At 34.3% G+C, this 21,120-nt stretch overlaps 1 protein-coding gene across 2 annotated transcripts; it reads right to left on the reverse strand.

Annotated features, from left to right (window-relative positions):
• Window positions 1-320: 320 nt before the first annotated feature.
• LOC145635797 (1-phosphatidylinositol-3-phosphate 5-kinase FAB1B-like) lies at window positions 321-15,877 on the reverse strand. Of its 2 annotated transcripts, XM_081687156.1 has the most exons (14): window positions 15,685-15,877; window positions 15,240-15,276; window positions 14,341-15,160; window positions 11,232-11,912; window positions 8,582-8,735; window positions 7,977-8,321; window positions 6,713-7,576; window positions 6,286-6,617; window positions 4,516-4,639; window positions 4,263-4,433; window positions 2,401-3,846; window positions 1,877-1,982; window positions 1,716-1,774; window positions 321-809 (listed from the first exon to the last, which is right to left on the reverse strand). In XM_081687156.1, the coding sequence occupies exons 3-14, from the start codon at window positions 14,955-14,957 to the stop codon at window positions 507-509; spliced, it is 5,202 nt and encodes a 1,733-aa protein (XP_081543282.1). In that variant the 5' UTR covers window positions 14,958-15,160; window positions 15,240-15,276; window positions 15,685-15,877; the 3' UTR covers window positions 321-506. The 2 variants fall into 2 exon arrangements, with proteins under 2 accessions (XP_081543282.1, XP_081543281.1); XM_081687155.1 differs by having other exon boundaries at window positions 1,716-1,982; window positions 15,685-15,875.
• Window positions 15,878-21,120: the final 5,243 nt, after the last annotated feature.

Raw genomic sequence — 21,120 nt, forward strand, 5'->3', positions numbered from 1 at the left:
TAAAAAAAAAATTGAGCAACACATATATGCGACTGATATTTATTTTCTTTTTTCAAGTTAAACTACACATACATATTACAGTATAAGATTTTGTTACAATATCTTAACATGATCCAATATTTCTTACATAATATAAACACATACAAAATGCTTAAGAAAAATCATAAGCATAACAGAAATCCCTACTTTGTAAAAAGTTAAAAACCCAACGCAATAGATTTAACGTGGAAGTTGTGAAATAAAAGGCAAAGAGTTTTTAGGATCTTAAAATTGGTATACGCTACAAGCACATCAATGAAATACAAACCAGAACTGGTATATGGAATAAATCAAATGACTCAAAGGGCCTTTTTTATTAACTAAGTTAATTAATAAATGTAACAAGAATAAAGTAAAGACAAAACAAGAAGTTACAACAAAAATGTTTAACAGGAGCTATACACTTATGATGTGACAAATTCAAAGACTCTGAGACTCTACAACAAATCAAGGTGAAACTACAAATTCTAGTTCTCCTCATTAACATCAAACATAGGTTCACTCGGGAGGATCGTTGGAGGAGACCATTGATCAGGCACCATAAGAAAGTAGGTTGTCATAGCTTTCCTAAACCGCTTTTTATACTGATCAGGAGAGATGACTGTTGGTTGTGCATTCTTCGGACCACCAAGAATTCCTGAGGCCTTCACCCAAGTCTCAAGGTGCTTGTCCCATGTATATTGCCTCATGAAATCAATAATACCAACCACCAGCTCCCGCTTTTCTTCGTCAATACCAACCAATAATGAATAATCCATCACATCAATCGACTGCAGAAAATAGACATAAAAATAGTCAGAAGACAGGCAACAGCAATAAAACTTCCCAAAAGCTAGATCCAACACAAGCACTGAATACAAGGTCCAGTTTCAGATACATGATTTAAATTCAGAACACTATGAAACTAAAATTTGCCCAAAAACAAGTAATTGTAAGTTCTCACCAACAGCTTCTAATTAAGTACTTTCAAAACGACATTAATTTTTGAATTTGAAAACTACGACTTGGTTGGTCTCAACTCCCTTCCTGAACCGTCTAGTATAGAATCTATCAATACAAAGGAATTAATCCTGTCCCAGCAGCTAACCTTGACTGCTAGAGGTCAAACTTCATCCCCATATTGACATGACCAATGACAACAATCTAAAGTCATTAAATAATATTCCCTTGTCTTCTTCCTCCCCCTCACTCTTCATCTTTACAAAACCACCCTTCCCCATGTTTTGACTCTCTTCATCTTTATCCATCTCTCCTTCCCAATTAATATTAGTAATAAGATCTTTACCTCTTTTTATTTTTCCCTCACTTGATTGTTAGAATTTATCGATAAACCTAAAGCCACTAAAATCCCAAAATCAATTGTTCTCTCTTCCTTTTCCCCTCTTCTTGATAATGCTATAGCACTCTTCTCATTTTCAAATCATCATTGATCAACTAGCCTACAAAGCTACCCTAGCTAACTTAGGATGGGTCAAGCATGCTATTTCTGGTCCCATCAGTATAGATAAAATTCCAAAAATTCAGAATCAAGGGATGAAACCATTTTTGACAATCTATAACAAAAGGTCTCTCCCTGAAATGCATGCAATTCATTAAATCTATAGGAGGAGGGGTAAAATTCACATAATTTTCAAACAATCTCAGCACACCAAAAGTGCCTAATAGTACAGGCTTACCGCTAAAAATGATGTGTCATTCCAAACAGCTCGTTCAAGCAGCCTTTTTGCCTTGTTCCCTACAAAAATTGGAGAAGTAGGCATTGTCTCGATCAAGTTCTGATCAAGTAAAACTTTGTTTCCACCAGTTGAATCTGGATTGTATCGTGATCTACAAGAACCTTTTAAATCATAAAGTCGTACAACATTACGCCGGAATAAAAGATTCTCCATTACTAAAACGTCCATCTTGAACTCCTTCCCTCCTTTAATATGCTTGGATGTAACCTTTAAGATACACACCAAAGAACGGAGAAAATTAAATTTGCAGTCAATAATTCCACAAGAAAAAAAAAAAAAAAAAAAAAAAAAAAAAACAACAACAACAACACACACACACACATTGAATTTCTCATCCAACCTTGTGGTCTTTTGTGTATCTTAGGAGGCAGGGGCATTAAGATAAGAAAGGAACCAAGTAGAACAGAAAGAAGGAAAAATACTGCTTGGATCAACCCTCAAATTTAACAAAAAATCAATGAATTGGTCATATGAGGGGAGCATGCAATTAAGACAAGGACAATTAATGAAGTGGGGAATGAATTTGGCGAATGTAGCAGCATTTACACAAACTCCAAATCACATGAGAAAATCAAAATTACTCTGTAACTAAAAAACACAGCTTAGTATGATGTATATATAATACCTGATAAATGCCCAGGATCTTTGCCAGACAGGTAGGGCTGCAACTTTCGATTGACTCAGACAAATATTTAAAATAAGCTGGTGCAAACTTGATAAACGATTCCAACTCTGTCTTCGTAACTTGTTTGATTATAAATCTATCATCTAAACTCTTTGCGAAAAAGACATTGCTCTTTCCACCTTGAGCGCCCCATTTCTTACAACGGCTAAGAGACCTGATGAAATCCATCTCAGAAGGGCAACAAATCTTTCTCAACGCCTCAAATCGTTTTGCATAATAGCAAGTGACAGTGTATTTTACTTTGCCAAGAGGACCATTATCTGAAAATGAAACTCTAGCATGCAAAGCCTTGGTATAGAATAATGGATCCAAGATGAGAGAGTTTCTTGATCCAGACATTGACAAAAGGCTTTCTTCAGAAGACCCAAAACTTTTCATTGACCCAGAAACCGCTTCAAATGGATGGAGTGAAAGGGAACTCGCTAGGCTGGTCAAAGAAATTGCAGAGTCAATCCCATCCTTTTTCATCTCAGGGTCATCTGAAATCTGAGTTTTATAATCTGGTGATACAAGCGCGTATGCTATGATACTAGTTGGTTCATCATCATAAACAGGTATAACAGTATGATCAACACCCACAGGAAGCAGCAGTCTGGCACCACCTAGGCGTTTCAATTCACGAAATGAGGAAACAAAAACTGGGTTATAGTCCCCTAATGCATCAAGCTTTTGAGCATTCCATGCAGTATATTGATAGATGTTCATAAAGGGCATCTTTAACCAATCAGTGGAGCTGTCCAATAAGTCAGAACTCATGGGAGGCAAAGCAATGCCAGTAGCATGATGAATCTCCGTCTCATCTCGGGCATCATTGTGCTTCTCTGAATTGGGACTTGCTGCAACTGATCTGACTGAGCTCGATGGATCTATTGCATCATTCTCCTTGGGGTTGGCACTTCCTGAGAGAATTTCACCAATCCATGCCGCATCAAGAGTATCAGATAAATTCACCCCAATAGGGAATTGTCCAGCTGAAATTCTCTGAACCGCATTTACAGAGTTAGCTGGATCTACTTCACCCATTTTGATCCCATGGAGATCTTCCTTGCACATCATTTTATTAAATTCTTTGATGTTAACACCTTGGCTAAGATCTGTTCCAATTTTTCCATCTAAAATCACAGAACCACAATTGCCCACTTCTCTAGCTACGTCACCACCGGCATTTGTACTAGTCTTTTCAACATAATTGCAGGTTTCCTCCATGGATTTCAGTATAGGACTATCTGATCCATAATGAGTTATCTTTGCATCTAAACTGGATGCAAAGATTAAGCGCTGGTCCCATACATAAGATTGGATTAATAAATGCAGCCTCAATCTGTTGATTTCTAGGATGTCAATTTCATCTTGTCTTTCCGATTGCAATGCCTTTTGCAAGGACTCCTGTGAAAATTCCAAATTGGTCATTAATCACTGAATGATTTCCCTTTACGCAGTAGGCATTTCCATAAACATGCTAATTTCGAGGTCAAATAATCGGATGCACATTAAAAAGAAGAAACATGTAGGGACAAACATGTTTCGAAACAGGTGTAAAGTAGGAACAGAAAGTCTGAGCATTATAATTGCAGAAAGATAACTTTGTTTCTCTACAGTTAACTTCTAATACATAGACACACCCTAAGCATACCTATACAATCATTCAAAGTTATAAAATTATGATGTTTTTTGGCTTCTTATTGCCCTACTACCTATCAGATACTTTCTAATTAACTTTTGTGGAACTACTACAGAAGAAAAAGGAGTGATAAATATATTTCTTTTTTAAAAAAAAAAGGTAAACAGTGTAATGGGAGAACCTCAAATTCTTCTTTCTCCTTCCTCAGTATCTTATCTAGTTCCATGATGTGTTTTCTCAATCCACAAGCTTTTATGTTACTTTCCAATAATCCAGACCTTGAAAATTTCTCTGAGATCTCATTAATGCAATTGCAGACTTCAGTATACAGAAGCTCTGCCTGGTCATTTACCTGTAAAAAAACTCAAAACAATCACCACGATTGTAGGAAACACAATAATACAAGACTACACAAGCTACAAAGGATTTCCCACCTCATCTGCTTCTTTTTGGATCCATTCCAGATTAGCACAAGTGAACTCCAGATTTGATGGTGGAAGGAAGACAGAATTAACAACAATTGGTGCATAGCGAAAGCAAGCAACCATCCGTCCACACCTGCATCAGAGCACAGCAATATGAAAAACTTGAATATATATGGTGCCCAATCTGCTAACAAATCCCTAAACTTCTATCCTCACCCTAGAATTTCTATATAAATTCAAGAGGGCCCTAATTATACCAAGGGACTACCAAAGAAGCAATACCGATATCAAGAAAAAAGCAAGTACAATAAACAGCAGAAATGTCTCCCCAAAAAATGTCATCACAAAAGACAGCTATAAAAACAATTGTAATTAGCACACTTCTAAAAACAAGTTCCACAGAAAACATGGGGATAAAAAGATGCAACTTTCCTCACAAATAAAAGTCAACATCTTAAAGTCTTAAACAACGGCCTCAGGCATTCTGAGACATGAAGTTATGGTCAATGAAGCAATTTGTAACAGATGAAAGAGTGAGATGCTAAATTGCTAACTAATGATCACTTGATCAGTAACAAAAATCAGATTGTGGTTTTCCTAATCATATCTGCTTTTAGTATACATTACCTAGTTTGCTATTTGTATTTTTTTGTTTTATTTTTTTAATAAATGATAAAAGAGGTAACAACGGGGTGTCAAGTTACCAAACCTATAGATAAAGGACTAGAAGCAAATATAAATCACACAAATCAATCTATAGAATCATCCATGATCTCATCTACGCAACCAAAAGAAGAAAATTATGTTCATATTGAAGCTATTCACTCCAATTGTACAAGATCCTCAAAAAACCAATATAAATGCTTGGACTGGTAAGTCTTTCCCAATAAAAATCTATAAATTCCTCTCCATACAGCTTTCAAATACACAACCATAAAGTCAATGGAACTAGCTTACACATTCCCCAGTTGAGAGTCCTTTCTTCAGATGCAGCCATATTAATTTACAATACATCCAGTTCTATATTTATCATTTTATCTACTGTCTTATTTCCAAATTCAAAAAGATTTTATAGACTTATGCTTTGGCGTGTATTACTATTTATTGTTGGTTTTGTGCCAATTCATTTGTATGAATTTGCTCATATGTATTATTGGTAATTCCATGATTGGGATTTTCTTCAAGAGGAAGAACCAAAGAAATAGACGCTATCTACAAATGATCATTATCTTGACAGATAGTTATGCATAGTCTAGGACCTCTATAAACATCTTTTTGTTATAACACTTCTTATAGATTGTTTTCCATGGACCATGGATCTTTCGAGAACCTCCCCGCAAGCTTAGTATAGAGAGGGGCATGCATACATGTGGACCTCCACAGAGCTTGCAAACATAAAGATCCATAGTGGTTTATGGTTGATGCTGTTATTGTCATCTTAAAGTAGCCACTGTTGCTATACTTATACATTTACTTAGTAAGGTATGTAGTCATAAAAATTCCAAAATTTGTGATAGTTAAACACCATCTTCAAGCCCTCAAACTAAAGTAAGGGTCTTTTTGTAAACCACACTAAAGTGTAGTCATAAATGCTCTCAATATATTGATCAATTTAACTGATAAACAAAAGAAAAGAAAATTGCAGCACAATCTAGACCAATTAAGCATATTGAATTAATATCTTAAGAGCTCACAGGGGCATCTATTGCCTTATATATTGTAATCACTTTAAAGAGAAAAGAGCAAATGGACTTATGCAGGGTCAGTTTAGATGCATACCCATAAAATCTAAGACAATCTTTGTGAAGAGAGTGGCCACAACTAGCAACTCTGCTAGCAGCTGCATGGTTTGAAAAGCTGAGTTCTAAGAATTTTCCAAATGACAGCCCCCATGCTGCATCAGACATAACAATTCTTCTAGTAGCAGGAGGAAATCCGTTAACTCGAGGACAACGAAGGCACCTATGCCACATCCAGATTTTGCCGTCCCTTTCCCCGGGTAATGGAAACTCAGTAAGCTTTCTCACCGAAATAGTAAGGCTTCCTTGCTGATGAGTGTAACAATGAATATGTGCTTCTGATGGCATCTCACAAACACGGCAACGGTAATTCTTCAATCATCCACAAAAGAGCACTTTCAGTCAAAGTTGGGCAGAGGTTTACATTTTCAGACAAAAGAAATCATGTATAATTTAAAGAAATATACCTGATCAAACAAATCATCCAGCAAAAACCGTCCTAGAGGCTTATCAAAGCTCCGGTAGTACTTGATACGGAAAAGATGTGCCCTCTCACACACAACTCCTTTCCAGACACAGCGTGTCGTTAAAGACACCAATATACTATGACCATCAGAAGGTGAGGGTGAAAATTCTTCCTTCAGCAGCTTCAGTTTCTCATTTTGGTCACTATAGTTTAAATCTAACAGATTTGTGCTGGGATTAGGTTCAGTCGCTGCACTACAATCATCATTTCTCTTGCTAACACTGTGTCCAGATGGTAATGAGGTGTTAAAGGAACTATCAGCTGCATAATCATCAGGAAGGCAATCATCTGGTTTTACAGATATGGAATGGCTTTCTGGAAAAATTTTCACACCTGATTTGCTGACATGCTCTGAGACACCATCTTGGGGCAGATCATTACAAATGGAATTAGGGACATCATATAATGAAGAGTCCGGAGAGCTGTCAACAATTGACTTCACACAATTTAAGGAAGATTCCATGTACTCGTTTAAAGAGCTTGACTGAGTTCTTTCTGATATAGGAACAGTGCTTGTAGTGATTAACGAAGGAGCATGTGAAACCAGGCGACTGTTTTCACTCTGGGGCCTTTCAGCGGGTGGGATAACAAGATCAGATACAGTAGAGATGGATCTATTAATGTTTAACGGTTTGTCAGGTAATGCAACAGTTATCGGAGACTTCAAAGGAAGTTCCGGCAGAGAAGCACCCTCATCAGCAAGATATGATGTTTCTAAAGCTAAATGATATGCAGCAAATATTCCATACTGGACAACATGCTTCACTTTTTTCAACTCGTCTCCAGAAGCTCCTTTGAGCAATATCTGAAATAAAGCGGGTAACTCCCGTTAGTTTAATAAAATTACAAAGGTAAGCCTAACACCAATCTAGTGGATTATAACATAAGATAAGCTGACGCCGCTGACAGAACAACTTATATACTGAAGAAAACATTAAACATCACAAGATCAGAGCAAAAGAATATTCTTTTTAGGAATTATTCAAAATGGTTCTAGATATAAAAAAATGTTCAGTATAATCTAGAAATTGCAAAATACTGTTCCAATTAATCCAATATCCTTTTGTTTTTACTTAGTTCATTTATTATATGACTGAAACAGGGGGGATAGTGGATACACATTACAAAACAATTTTACCTAAAGACAAATAAATGGCAAGACAATTTAGCTAACATCTGTTTACGCAAATGACTGTCGAACTTACAGTACATCCCAAGGGTTTTGGACACCCCTCAAAAAACATCAAGGTCTTTGTCAGTTTCTTCCCACCCTGATCAGCACTTCCATGCTCCTCAAAGTACTTGTCCACATGGAAGGATTCACAATAACCCAATGTTTGTGACTTCAGATGGTCAACAGAGGGAACAATTTGTGTGCCAGAGCAGCGAGCAATACGCTCTAAGAGCGGCCTCTTGATATTTAGTACAAGAGATATGTTTTGCTCAAGAAGATACTCTTGGGCGAATCGTGATACAGACTTTTCCACCAATAAGATATTGGGATTAAGAGAACTGATTTTAGCAACAGCCATCTTCAGATGATCCATTTCCTAAATATGTTTTTAAAAAAAATATCATTAATCAAGGATTTATAAAACTATCAATTTTGGTTAATTATTAAATAAAAGGTAAATATTGAAACTTGTGAAGGGAATGCAATAACAACAAAGCCTTAGTCCCAAAATGATTTGGGGTCGGCTAACATGAATCGTCATAAAAAACCGTCCAACAAACTTGTGAAGGCAATACTTTCTCAAAAAACAAGATGAATAAAACAGATATAAAAGTAAATAAATAGCACAATCAGCACCTGTTGCAACAATGTGTCAAAACTAGATAAGTGGGTGGAGACCCGCTGATACTCCAAAGCCCCTCCAAGGATTAAAAGGCGAGGTCTATCAAACTTTGCAGTCATTCGCCGATGAGCAACATTCTTCTTACAAACAACTCCTTTGACCACCAAACTAAATGGTGATAAGATCCACACACAAAAAAAAAAGAAAAAAAAAATATTAGGGGACATGTAGATGAGATGAACCTACATTGTAGCTTATGCAAAAGGAATAACATAACTTTATAGATTTGTCTTCTCTAACATTTCTATATGGTTAAAAGGACTAGTAAAAGGTGCATTTACATAAAAAGCAACCTAAGCTTTTAGTAGGGATGTCAATGAGCCGATGTGCTCGTGAACAAACTCGGTCAAAACTAGTTTGTTAATTGGAAAAAAAATATATAAAAAAAAAAAATAGGGAAATTCTCTTTGGTAACATTGTAGTTTTTAATTTTCTCATTGGTAAATTGTAAAAAAATTTATTATCCTTAGTAAACTCTAATTACTATAATATTCAAATGGTAACATCAATGATGTTTAAATCCAATTATAGGTCTAACCATGGTTAATTATTTATTTTTTAATATTAAAATTAATAAAAAAAAAATCCCTTCCCCCACTCACCCAGCCACCACCTGGCCCCCTCCCTAGCCGACGGCACCAAGCTCCGGCGATCGCCTACCCCTCCCTCCCTTCCGATGACCCCCAACCCTCCCTCACCCCCGATTCCTATCTCCCCTCTCCTACTCCCACTCCCCCACCCCGATCTCATCCCTCCTCACTAGATCGCCCACCAAATCCGTCTCCTCCGACCTCCCCTTCCCGAAAACGCCCCCTTCTCCTGTTCCCTGGAACGCCACAAATCCGCCCTTTCACGCACAAAAAGTAGTGAAATTGAGATGGATTTTGGGATTCAAGGGTTTTGCCGAGGTTAGAGTTGCAGCCAGAGAAGGAGAAGATGAGAAGGTTGAAAAAAGACGCGGGCGAAATTAAATGTGAAGGTTGAAATTACAGTGCTAGGTTTTAGAGGTTCAAATTAGGGAAATTTGTAGGCATTGTTTAGGGAAGGGGATTTGGGCTGAGGCTGGCGGTGGGTGATGGTGGCTGCTGCTGGTTCGGGGGAAGGGGGAGGTCGGTGCGCCGGTGACAGAGAGGCTGGGTGCTGGCGTGGGGTTGGGGCGGAGAGTGGTGATTGGCTGGAGGGAGAAGGGGTGGTTTTTTTTTTTATAAGAAAAAGTTACTATTTCTTTTTTTTTTTTAAGTAAAAAATATTAATAAAATAAATAAATTAATTAACTATAGTTAAATATTTAACTACAGTTATCGTTAATGTTATGATTAGCTTAATACAAAAATTCAAGTTTACCAACGATAATAAAAAATTTCGTAGTTTACCATTGAGAAAATTAAAAACTACAGTATTACCAAAGAGAATTTCCCAAAAAAATAAGATAAAATAATTGTCAAGCTTGTTTAGTAAATGAGCCTACCTTGAACAACTTAGGACTCTACTCATCTAGGTTTGTGAACAACTAGTTCATAATCATTTATATGCTTGTTCGTGTTCATTTATAAGCTAGTTTAAGCTCAAATTTTCAAAAACAAAAGAAATATAAAAGGATTTGCTAGAATGAATAAAGTCAATCGCAAGTTGTCATGTCACTAACATATGTATACCAAAGAGCGATCCTCATAGTTTTCCACCTATCCATGGCCCGGAAAGTTTAGACGACCGTTACTTACATTCCCATGAAAATAGGGTGAGTTTTGGGATGTTTACACAGGCCACGTGAAACTTTTTTGTGGTTTTCTCATTTCTCATTTCAGTTGAGCCAAGCTCGGACAAGCAAAAATAAAGCTGGTTGAGGTGGCTCATGTGCTTCTTTTCAAGCCTAGCTCGATAGGATAATATTCAGCTCAGCTCATTGACATCCCTAGCTTTTAGCAAGTAAAATTAACGATTGCAGTAGAAGAGTGTTTTTATTAATGTCAAAGAATCTTTTAACTAATACTAAAACAAAATGTTACTGACATCATCTCTTCTCCAAATTGTACACAACTACACATTTCACTCTGACATTGATTTTTTTTTCCCGCCAATTTGCTATGATGATGTTATTATTTTTTATCATTTTTTTAAATTTTTACTTTTACCTTTGTTTTTTTTATCTAATAAACCTTTCATATGCTTTATTCTTTGTCCCTACCAAGTCTTGTTTTTTTTACACGTATGTTAACATTTCAATGTTCAAAAGTGTTCATTGTGATTTTTTTTTTTATTATTATTTTTTTTTTTTTTTTTTTGTGTATATTTTATAACTAATATGCTATAGCAGAAATTACTTACAATGTAAACAAAAAATTTACAGAATAGAAAACTTTCTTTCTCCATATTATGAACAAATCTCACACTGTGTTTGTTTAAAACTAGGCATCGCACGGGAACTAAACTAGTATGATACTATAACATTACTTGAAATAAAATCCAGAACTGTTGAGGTTTGGAAGGTCAAAAGTTTTACTCTAAAGTTGAAGAAAGAAAATTCTGGGCAACAAAGGTTAAAAAAGGACAAGAACATGCAAAGTAACTGGATACAAAATACCCAAAACGTCAATACAAACTAACCTGTTACTTCGTTTCCCACATGCTAGGCATTTCACTTTTACATACCCACCAGGATCCATCCCACTACCTTTGGTCATGTCTGGCTTAAGAAGTGAAGCAGCCTCCCATGACAGAGAAGTGATTATGTCCAGCCAGCTTTCTTTGTCGTCATCATCCCGAACAGGAAGATTTTCGACTTGCAAAAGCTGTGTTATGAGTGCTCTGAAATGCCCACCAACAACATTTCTCATAGCTTTCCGATGTTCTTCGTTTGCTTTTTCCCTCTGAAGCTCACCGACCACGCTGCTTGAAGAGCTCTGATATGCCCATTCTCCAGCATCTCTATCATCCTCATCATCAAAAAGATCGGCTTCTCTGTCATCATCTTCATCTTCAGGCTCTGGAGGGATCCAAAGTAGCCCATTGTTTTCAAAATCCAAATTTTCTACATCTGCATTCTCAATCCCATAAAGTGAAGCTTCAGATTCATCATTATTATTAGGAATGCCTGGTTCATTCGCAGAAGCCTTAATTCCTTCCAGAAACTCTGAGCCAAAGACCACAGAAGACAAAGGACTAACTGCTTTTCTATCATCGCTTTCTCCATCAAAACCTCCTTTGCATGATTGATACATATTGTCAAGTTCATCAAAATTAACAGCACCAAAATACCCCCCATTTGCATTCTCCTCGTCATCACTCCTAAAAAAAGAGACGAGACCAAATAGATAATCATCAGAGAATATGCAGCAAATATCAACAAAAGTGTGATCTAATACCAAAGAATGAGATCGGACATTACAACAAAATAAACTAATAAGAAAACCAAGGGCAATATTACAACAAATACACACAACTAACATGGCACTATAGCCAATTTAAAATGTCCAATCTCAGAGAGATACAATCACTTGAGTTGGGTAGGTAGCTATAAAATGAAATATTAACAATTTTACAGCACTCATAGTAATTTTAAAACTGATTCATTATTATACATCAAGGTCATCAACATTATGCCTGTTTAAAGTATAAAAACACGCTCCCCACCCCCCCACCCCCCCCCACCCCCCCCCCCCGCCAAAACCCCTGGTGCATAATATCTTAGAGTCAAGACTTGATATTTTGAATATTTTTATTTCAAACACAAGAGCTAGGATATGAAATTTAAAAGCTGTTGAGATTTCAATGCTAAGTCCAGATTCCTAAATGAGAGAGAATATCCATCCAGCTATCATGCTATGGGTTCCTATTTCTAAACTATATATTACACAACATTTTATTTCAGCAAATCAGCAGAGATCTTAATTGTGTGGTTATCATCATCGTTTTCCACGGATAAGGAAACTAAATTGTTTTATCTTCATGAAAAATACCACAGTTGCCACTCGTTAGGTAGAAATTCTAATATTTGACACCTCTTGAATCGTATTCGCCATTTTCACTCATGAAAGATACTTAATTGTTTTATCAGGTCAAATTCATTGGCAAAGTCAACGTAGAGAAGTTATAAGCTCAAGGAAACCATTTACTACAGAATAAAACAGCAGACTGCTCACTCACATTCCTCCTAAACCCCTCCTTAAAAAATATTGCAAATAGTCATTTGGGGGTGGGGTGGAGGGAGTCAATCCATGTAACTTACAAAATGCAAACAACACTGCAAGTTCACCAAAGCAAAGAACAGAATTAAGAGAATAAGTATTTAAAATTCAAAAAAATAAACCTTGCTTGCTTCCTTACCTTACAAGGAGCACACCAGCCAGAAACAACTGCTAATACATGGTAGGCTTTGGAGCAAGCAATATAGCAAAATATTATTCAAGGAAGGCCTCCTGGTTTACATATTTCTTGGTTTTAGACCATTTGATGTCTGATCAATATTGGCAACTCAATACATCAATGAAAAACAGAAATGGGTTGTAATAGATCAACCTAAAGAGGGGTAGTATAGGTATTCTAGTAATATTAGCTCACTAGGTTAATAGTCCTTACTCCTTAGTATAAATAGAGAGGGAAGGGAAGGAAATAGATAGGCAGAAATTTGGTTTGAATCTTTTGGAGAGTTATGGCCTAAAGCCATTTTAGAGAGTTGTGAGCTAAACTCACTAACGAAGACTGATAGCCTTAAGATATTAAATTATCATTTGTAGCCCTTCCACCATTATCAATCAATCTTAAAGCTTCCGTCTTTATTATTTCTTGCAACTTACAAAAATCAGATTATCTACATTATTCAAAGAATCAATCTTTCTCTATAATTCTACTGTTATTTGCATGAGTTAGTAAGCAGTAAATATCAGTTCATTACATGGGTACGGCCAAATAAGTGAGATCATAGGGCAATCAATTACAACTTCATCAATGACTACCCTCTGAAAACAGGGATTTGCCCCAGTGAGAGGGGGGAGAGAAGTAGGATCTAATTGATGCATTGGGAAAAGTGAGTGATATGCTCATTAAATCATACTCCCTTTGTTCCTTTATATTTGCCCCAAAGGCATATGTTCACTTTATTAAGTTTTGGTTGATTGAAGTTATGAGAGAGAAAATTGGTGGGACCAAAAAAAAATTTGGGAGAGTAAAGTAGTGGCCCTGATAGCCGTTTATGTAATGGAGTGAACTTAAAGGGACAACCCAAAAAGAAAAGTGGAGCAAATTTTTAAGGAACGGAGGGAGTAGTACTAGTAGGAATAACCTTTTAGTCAATACTAAATTGATACTTTAAGTGTGCCATTGAAGTTCTATCTTGAAGTTCCATCAGAAAAGGTTGGCTATAGACCTGGGCACTTATTGTGCTATGAAACTAATGCTGCTGTTTTATTAACAAACGTTCCCCTTTTTTCCCAATCCTGCATCTAAACTACTATAAGAAAATCTGATGAAAAAATGATAAATATATCAACTCTGTGGAAAAGAAATCAAAGTTAACTTGTTCTCAATTCACGAGAGGCTGCTTTGAATCAACTCATTATGCCAGTATCATCTTACACTCCAAGTACAAATCTTAAGTATACAATAAAAAATATGAAGGGCTAGAATATCGAAGCACATTAAGGACAAATCTATGATAGGATAATTCAATTAAAAGAAAAAAGAAAAAGGCAGTAAAGGTCTTAGAAGAAAAAAGTACCTATTAACACATAAACCATATTGATTATCATTTGAAGATAGATCTCCAACATCCACATACGTATTTATACTGATTGGATCAGATGCTCCATTGTTTTGATTATGTTGTCCTGATTGGGAAGATTGCTCAAGATTCGTAGAAGAACCATAGGTCACATGCTCGTATGGCCCAGTTGAGTAGGCCATTGAATTCACTGTACTTGCGATGCTATCACCAGTAAAGCTGGTATTAAGACTCCCCAAGCTAATAGCTGAAGGAGATGGACTAAGCCCTGGACTAGAAGCACCACCAGTTTCATGGTTATCGGTCACCAATCCTTGCTCCCATTGCCTGAAGCAATAGTTACAAACCCTGATTCTATCGCTATCCTCTCGATCACTCTTGGACTCGTCCGAAAGGATTGGAATTGAGTGAGCCGTACACTTAGCACAGAAAACTCGACCACAGAGCCGGCAATGATGCCTTCTATTAAACACCGTAAACTGGGAATCACACTCATAACACACCCGGCAGCTCTGATCCGGCATCCAAAAAACCCTCGACACATTGGCCGGTTCGCATTTCCGGGGACCCCAAAAGTTCACAATACCCAATAGCTTTTTGTCAGGGGAACCCATCGACGACGTCGAAAATGTCCCCTGACCAGTCTCATAATCATATTTTCATTCCACCCAAACCCCCAATAGTAGCAATAGCTTGTATTCAATCAATTCAACCACACCCACAAAAGCTCAAACAAACCTTCTCCCTTTTCCCACTTTCACCCAACCCAAGTTATTACTATAAGCTCAGCAACACAATATCCAACAGTAACAATCACCTGTTAAAAAAGTATGATCATGCATAATTGAATCATATAACCTTAAAATAAACTATAAAATTGGGAATTTAACTCTTACCTTTATGCAGCCGAAACAGCAAGCAACTCAAGAAAAACTGCAAATCACCAGAATCAAAACCCAATTAAAAATTACAAAATAAATTAAAAATAAAATCATATTCACAATCAACAAATTCAACTATGAAATGGGGTATACTGGTTACTGGAATCATTAAATAAAAATTAAAAATAAATAAATAAATAAAAATTTAAAAATAAAAAAAAAAAAAAAAAAAATAAAAAAAAAAAAAAACCATAAACCCCAATTCAAAATAACAAAGATTTCAAATTAATTCAGTCCACAAACTCCATAACATCAAAAAATTGAAAGTACTCTTACTTTTAATCGCCTCAAAAAGCTTGAAATCGAATTGCCCAAGTATAAATTTAAATTATATATTAAGGAGTAAAAAAATGCATTCAACTTTCATAGCCCAGAAATTTAACAAAATTAAAAAATTTACCTTATCAATTTAACAATTCTGCAAAAGTTCTCACTTTTTTCTCTTGCTTGAGTAATCAATTGTATGAAAAGATCAGAAAAAAAAAATCCAAAGTGAGTTCTGTATCAAAGACCACCGCAAATTTTATTTATTTTTCTATATTTTATTATAGGTTGGAAAAATATAAATAATAAATCTGAAATACTAGGAAACAAATGGTGGCCAGAAAATGTTTTATTGTATTTTATAGTATAAATATTGATTAGGTTGATGGAAAAAGTTAAATTAGTATTAACTGGATTCACAAGAATCATTAGAGTCCATTGGAAAGGTAAGTGTCGAGTCATCAATGGCGATGTCTTCTTTGTTTTGACGGGCCGTTATTTTTTATTTCATTGCCACATGGCAAAACCTTATAAACGTTGCGGATATTATCCCGTTGTTTCAAAATTGACTCAATCGAACTTTACATTTGCTTATGCACTAATTTACCTTAATTTTAATTATTTATACTAGTATTTTTATTAAGGGAAATTTTTTATTTTTATATTTTTTTTTTGAAGGATAATTTTTATATAATTATACATTAATAATTAAATCATAAAAATAGTTTCGTATTTCTTTCTTTAAAAAAAATATATAATTTTGTAAAAAATAAAAATAAAAACATCTTTGATATAAAACCTTGTACGAAATATTAATATAGCTATCTATCAATATATTTCATGATAAATCATGTTTTTATTATGTTTTTAAATTATTATATAGAGTAATCAAATTTAACATAGTAAAAAAAATAAAAAATAAAAAAAAAAAAAAAAAAAAAAAAGAATGAAGGAAAAAAAAATCTAAACTAGTTATTTTTATACTCTATAACATCTACACTGATCAAACAATAAAAATAAATGGTATTTAACCATCTAAGTCAATTATTAACAAAATTATAAACATGAAATAAATGTACATAATTAAAAATCATAAGGTCTATTCTTTTAAAAAAAATATATGTTAAATACATATAATAAAAAGTTTAATTAAAGTACCAACCCGGTGTAATGCTCGAGCCACAATCTAGTTTAGAATTATATTAATAAGCAACAAAGCGATAAATCTAATCTGAACTTATTTTTTCATTTAACCGGAACTTTTTTTGTCTAATGTGAAACAGGGGTGATCACGTGTTGGGTCGAGCTTTGCCCCAAAGGCTTCGGGTTGGGTCCAACCTCAAACCCATGTCCAAATCACAATTTTGGCCCGAAAATAACATGTTTTTCATGGCAAAATCAGATTGAGAAAAAAATTTAATTAAAACTGAATTTTTAGGTTGCCAAAAAACCGAAAAGAAAAAATAAACAGTTGTTGCGAACTATCTTTTGATTAAGCCTTTTTTTTTTAAAAGAAATATTTGCTCCAAGCTAGCTTTGATCAAACATTGGTCAAACTAAAGGTGATCAAAATTTGGGGCGGGCCGAGCTTTAGTGAGAAAACTCGTGCCCAAATCCGTTAAAAAGTGTCAGGCTTTTTAACTAAAATTGTGATTTTGACTAGCCCAAACCCACTAGTTTTTCGGGTGGAACGGATCGGGCCATAGTTGATCACCTCTAGGTCAAACTAATTTGAAAGACAAACTTTTAATAAATTGGATGTACAATATTATTGTACATCCGTTATAAAGTTACCCTAAAATGAGCAAAAGTTATCCTAATATGAATAAAAGTTACCCTGACATAAATAAAGCTTACGAAGTATTTTCGCTTTATTGATAAAAGTTACCCAAAAAATTATAAAAGTGACCCTAAATTTGATAAAAGTGACCCTCGATGTATAGTAAATTATTGTACATATACAAAAGTTACTCAATTTGAAATAAGTAACATATTTCTTATATACCATGAAGTAAAACATAGCCTAATACATGTAGACTTGGAATTATTCCCCAATTTTCACTTACTTTAGGGGGAAAAAAGTTATGGCCCTGTTTGGGAGAAAACTAAAAGCTGAAACTGATTGAATTAGCTGATTTTGACTAGCTGATTTTATTAACTGATTTGACTAACTTATTGTATTAACTTATTATATAAAAGTGTTTGGTAAATAGCTGATAGCTTAAAGGTGATTGAGTATGTGAAATGACCAATAAACTAATTATGGGGTAGGTAATTTAGATAGGATTTTAAATTAAATGAGGTTATAAGTGTCATTTCACAATAATTAATTAATAAGCTAATTGAAAAAGCTCCTAAAATGAGCTTTTTCAAAAAGAGCTTATTTAGTGGAATAAGCTCTTTCAATAAGCTTACTACCAAACACTTGTATTAGCTTGTTTAACTAGTCAATCAGCTAAAGTTAGTCAAATAAGCTAATATACCCCCAATAAGCTTACTATCAAACAGAGCCATATATTTTCTCATTGATTCAAAATAAATGTCTCATTTCTTACTTTTGCAGTATATTTGTAATTCCCCCGTATTTTTAAATATTTTATAAATGAAAATTTATTTTATTTATAATATTTATTTGTTATTTTTCATAATTTAATTTCAAAAGTTTCAAATTATTAATCTGGGTCGAAAATTATTTGAACAAATTATTTTATGCACCTTTATTCTACAATTTATGTCCAATCACACAAGCCTAACCCATTTGTTTACTTAATCGACCCATTATTTTTATCAGGCCCAATATTTCTTTTTACCCTACAATAATTCTCTTCTATAAATACCCCATGAATCTCCAAAAAAATTTCCACACAAAAAGGTTAGTCTAATTTTCATCCTCCTTTGTTTCATTATTTTGCTTAATGTTAATTTAATTGTTTTGGGTTTTGATTTTAGTATAAAGATTATATTTTTAGTATCAAATTATATTTTAATGGTATAAAGATTATAAATTTCATATTATATTTATGTTATAAATTTCATATTTTATGAATTATAAACCTAGGGTTTCAATTTATTGAAAATCATGATTTTAGGTTTTTTATGAACAATTGATTTAGGGCTTTTATATTAATGATGTTTTGAAATTTTGGTGATTATAACTAATGATTAGTTTAACATAATTCCGGATTATTTTGAACACATAGATTCGTGTTTTAATTTTTAGATTTTCGTTCGTTAATATTAATCCCGTTTTAATCCCGATCAGATTCTGAACTCATCCGATTTTGATGAAAAAGTAGTGTTTTCCATGTGGAAACAATGTTTTAAGAAAGACTCACTACTTATTGTAGTGAGCACCACCCTCTCGTGGCCAAATTCAGCCTCTAAATATGATTTTCGGGCAGTTTTTGATTTTAACGAAGTTTTTTTTATACTTAAAATATTATCCTTGAGTTTGATTAATAAAATTAATCATATTTAAAGTTAATTAAGCATAAATATATGTTTTTATTGAAGTTTTAAGTGTTGGAAATAGTTTCTAAGTACTACTTTTGATGTTTTATAAAGAGGGTTTAATCACCCATTAAAAAGGGAGATTATTAGGGGTTTTTATATAATTTTCAGATTTTTATTAGACTTTGAACTTGCTGTAATTTCATGTATAAGAGTGTATTTTAAGGTTTTTATGAAGAAAATTTAAAGAACTATATATAAGCCTTTAATTTTAACTAAAGGGAAGGTTTTAAAGTGTTGTTTGATTTGGATTTTGAAGGTTTTAAAGTAAGTTGGTATTGCTGTAAATTTGATTGATTGGGTATTGATTGAGATGTTATTATTTGGCTTAGGAGTGGAGTTTATTGAAGGTGATTTCTAGTTAGTAAAGTGGCATACCAATTCGTTTGCTCAAGGTATGTACAAGTTACGAAACCTTTCTTTTAGGTGCATGTTTAAGGATGACAGATCGAGAACTTAGTATCATGTATAGGGATGACTGAGTTAAATTGTTTGGTTATACATTGTGAATTTCGTATGACGTGCACTATTTTATATTGCAAGTATTATTTGTGCTCTAATTGTGCTCTAATTGTGCAAGGTGCGTGACAGAGTAAAGTCGTATCCCCTAATCAAAAATAATTCCTAAGTCCTCTAACTAAAGTAGATAGGGAAGTAGGGTCGATCTCCACAGGGAAACAAGTCTTTTCTCCTAATTAATTATTATAATCTAAATTATCTAAGTAACTAATATTTATAATTGAGTATGAAACTAAACTACAAAGAATAGGAATAGGGAGAAAACAATATATAAAAGGATCTAGGGCATAGGTTCACCAATAAATAATACTCCAGGGTAAAACATAGTAATCAATCATTGACATTGCATAAATAACATAATTAACAGGCTCTCGCAATTTATTAATCAACATAGATCTAACAGGCTCTCGCAATTTACTAGATCTAAGCTCTTATTGAAAATAGCCTTTAATATCAAATTAACATCTGCTCGATTCATCAATTTAATATTGCTATACTTTTACAAGCCGCAATTGTAAAACATTAAAACAATCCAATAAGAAATTATCATGCAATACCATCAATCAATAATAGTCAATCATCAATGCATCAATTAACCAGATTGTAAAGGGCTCTCGCTACTTATTACAATCACACAATTAATTTATCGGTATTAAATCTCATCTCTCGAATCTTGACTTAACCATTTATAAATTAACTTGCCTATTGAAACTAGACCTAAACATTAATTCTCATCTCTCGATTCTTGAATCAATATTGTCAAACTCATGCATAAAAGATAGGCCTAATCTAGTCACTGAGCATTAAATTAATCAATAGGAAATTAATCTAGCATTGATAATCAACAACAATAATTTACCCCTTCATATTATTTATTAGATCCCCATAAACCCTAGAAATTAGACTACTCACACATAATTAAATATAAACTAAACAAAGCAAATAAATAAATCATGATCAAAGGAATAAAATAAATAACTAAGATTAAGGGAAGAGAAATCGTTACCGAAATAAATCTGGAATTAATGAAAGAATTAAGAACAAAAGTTTAGAAAGAGATTAAGAGAGAGAAAACTAAGTAGAGAGAGAAAGTCTAAGAGAAAAGGATTAAGAGAAGAAGAAGAAGAAGATCCTCCAAATTCATCGTCCTAAAAACGTACTTAAACTAAAACAAAAACAACTCCTAATTAGAAACTAATTGCTCGACAAAAGTGCTTCTCCAGAAACACGCGCCCGATCGGTGGATCCTTATCCTTGACTTGGAATGGGGAATCTTCAATGCTACGCACTAAAAACCCTTCTTCGATCGAATGTTGCTTCAAATTGTCATTGCGTTCAACACTTGCAACTCGATCTGGCGGAATACTTACCGTAGGCTCGATTCGCACAACTTGCTCGATCGGTTCCACTTGTTCATCCTCGAAACCAAGGCCAACATTGTAGAGTGCTCTTTCTATTGCATCGACTTCCTTCTGCCATTTGTCTATCTCATCTGAAAAGGATGCAACACAAGATACCGCCTCCAAGGGATCTTTTTCAAGAG

This window comes from Chenopodium album, chromosome 6, assembly GCF_948465745.1.
Source record: "Chenopodium album chromosome 6, dcCheAlbu1.1, whole genome shotgun sequence".
Lineage (NCBI taxonomy): Eukaryota > Viridiplantae > Streptophyta > Magnoliopsida > Caryophyllales > Amaranthaceae > Chenopodium > Chenopodium album.

Excerpts from the sequence above, each read along its gene's own strand:
- LOC145635797 (XM_081687155.1), bottom strand. The coding sequence starts at position 14,957 with ATGGGTTCCCCTGACAAAAAGCTATTGGGTATTGTGAACTTTTGGGGT. Across the intron at positions 4,640-6,285 it reads GATTGTCTTAGATTTTATGG|GTGTGGACGGATGGTTGCTT; the intron begins GTATGCATCTAA and ends GCTCTGATGCAG. Across the intron at positions 1,983-2,400 it reads AGATCCTGGGCATTTATCAG|GTTACATCCAAGCATATTAA; the intron begins GTATTATATATA and ends TGTATCTTAAAG.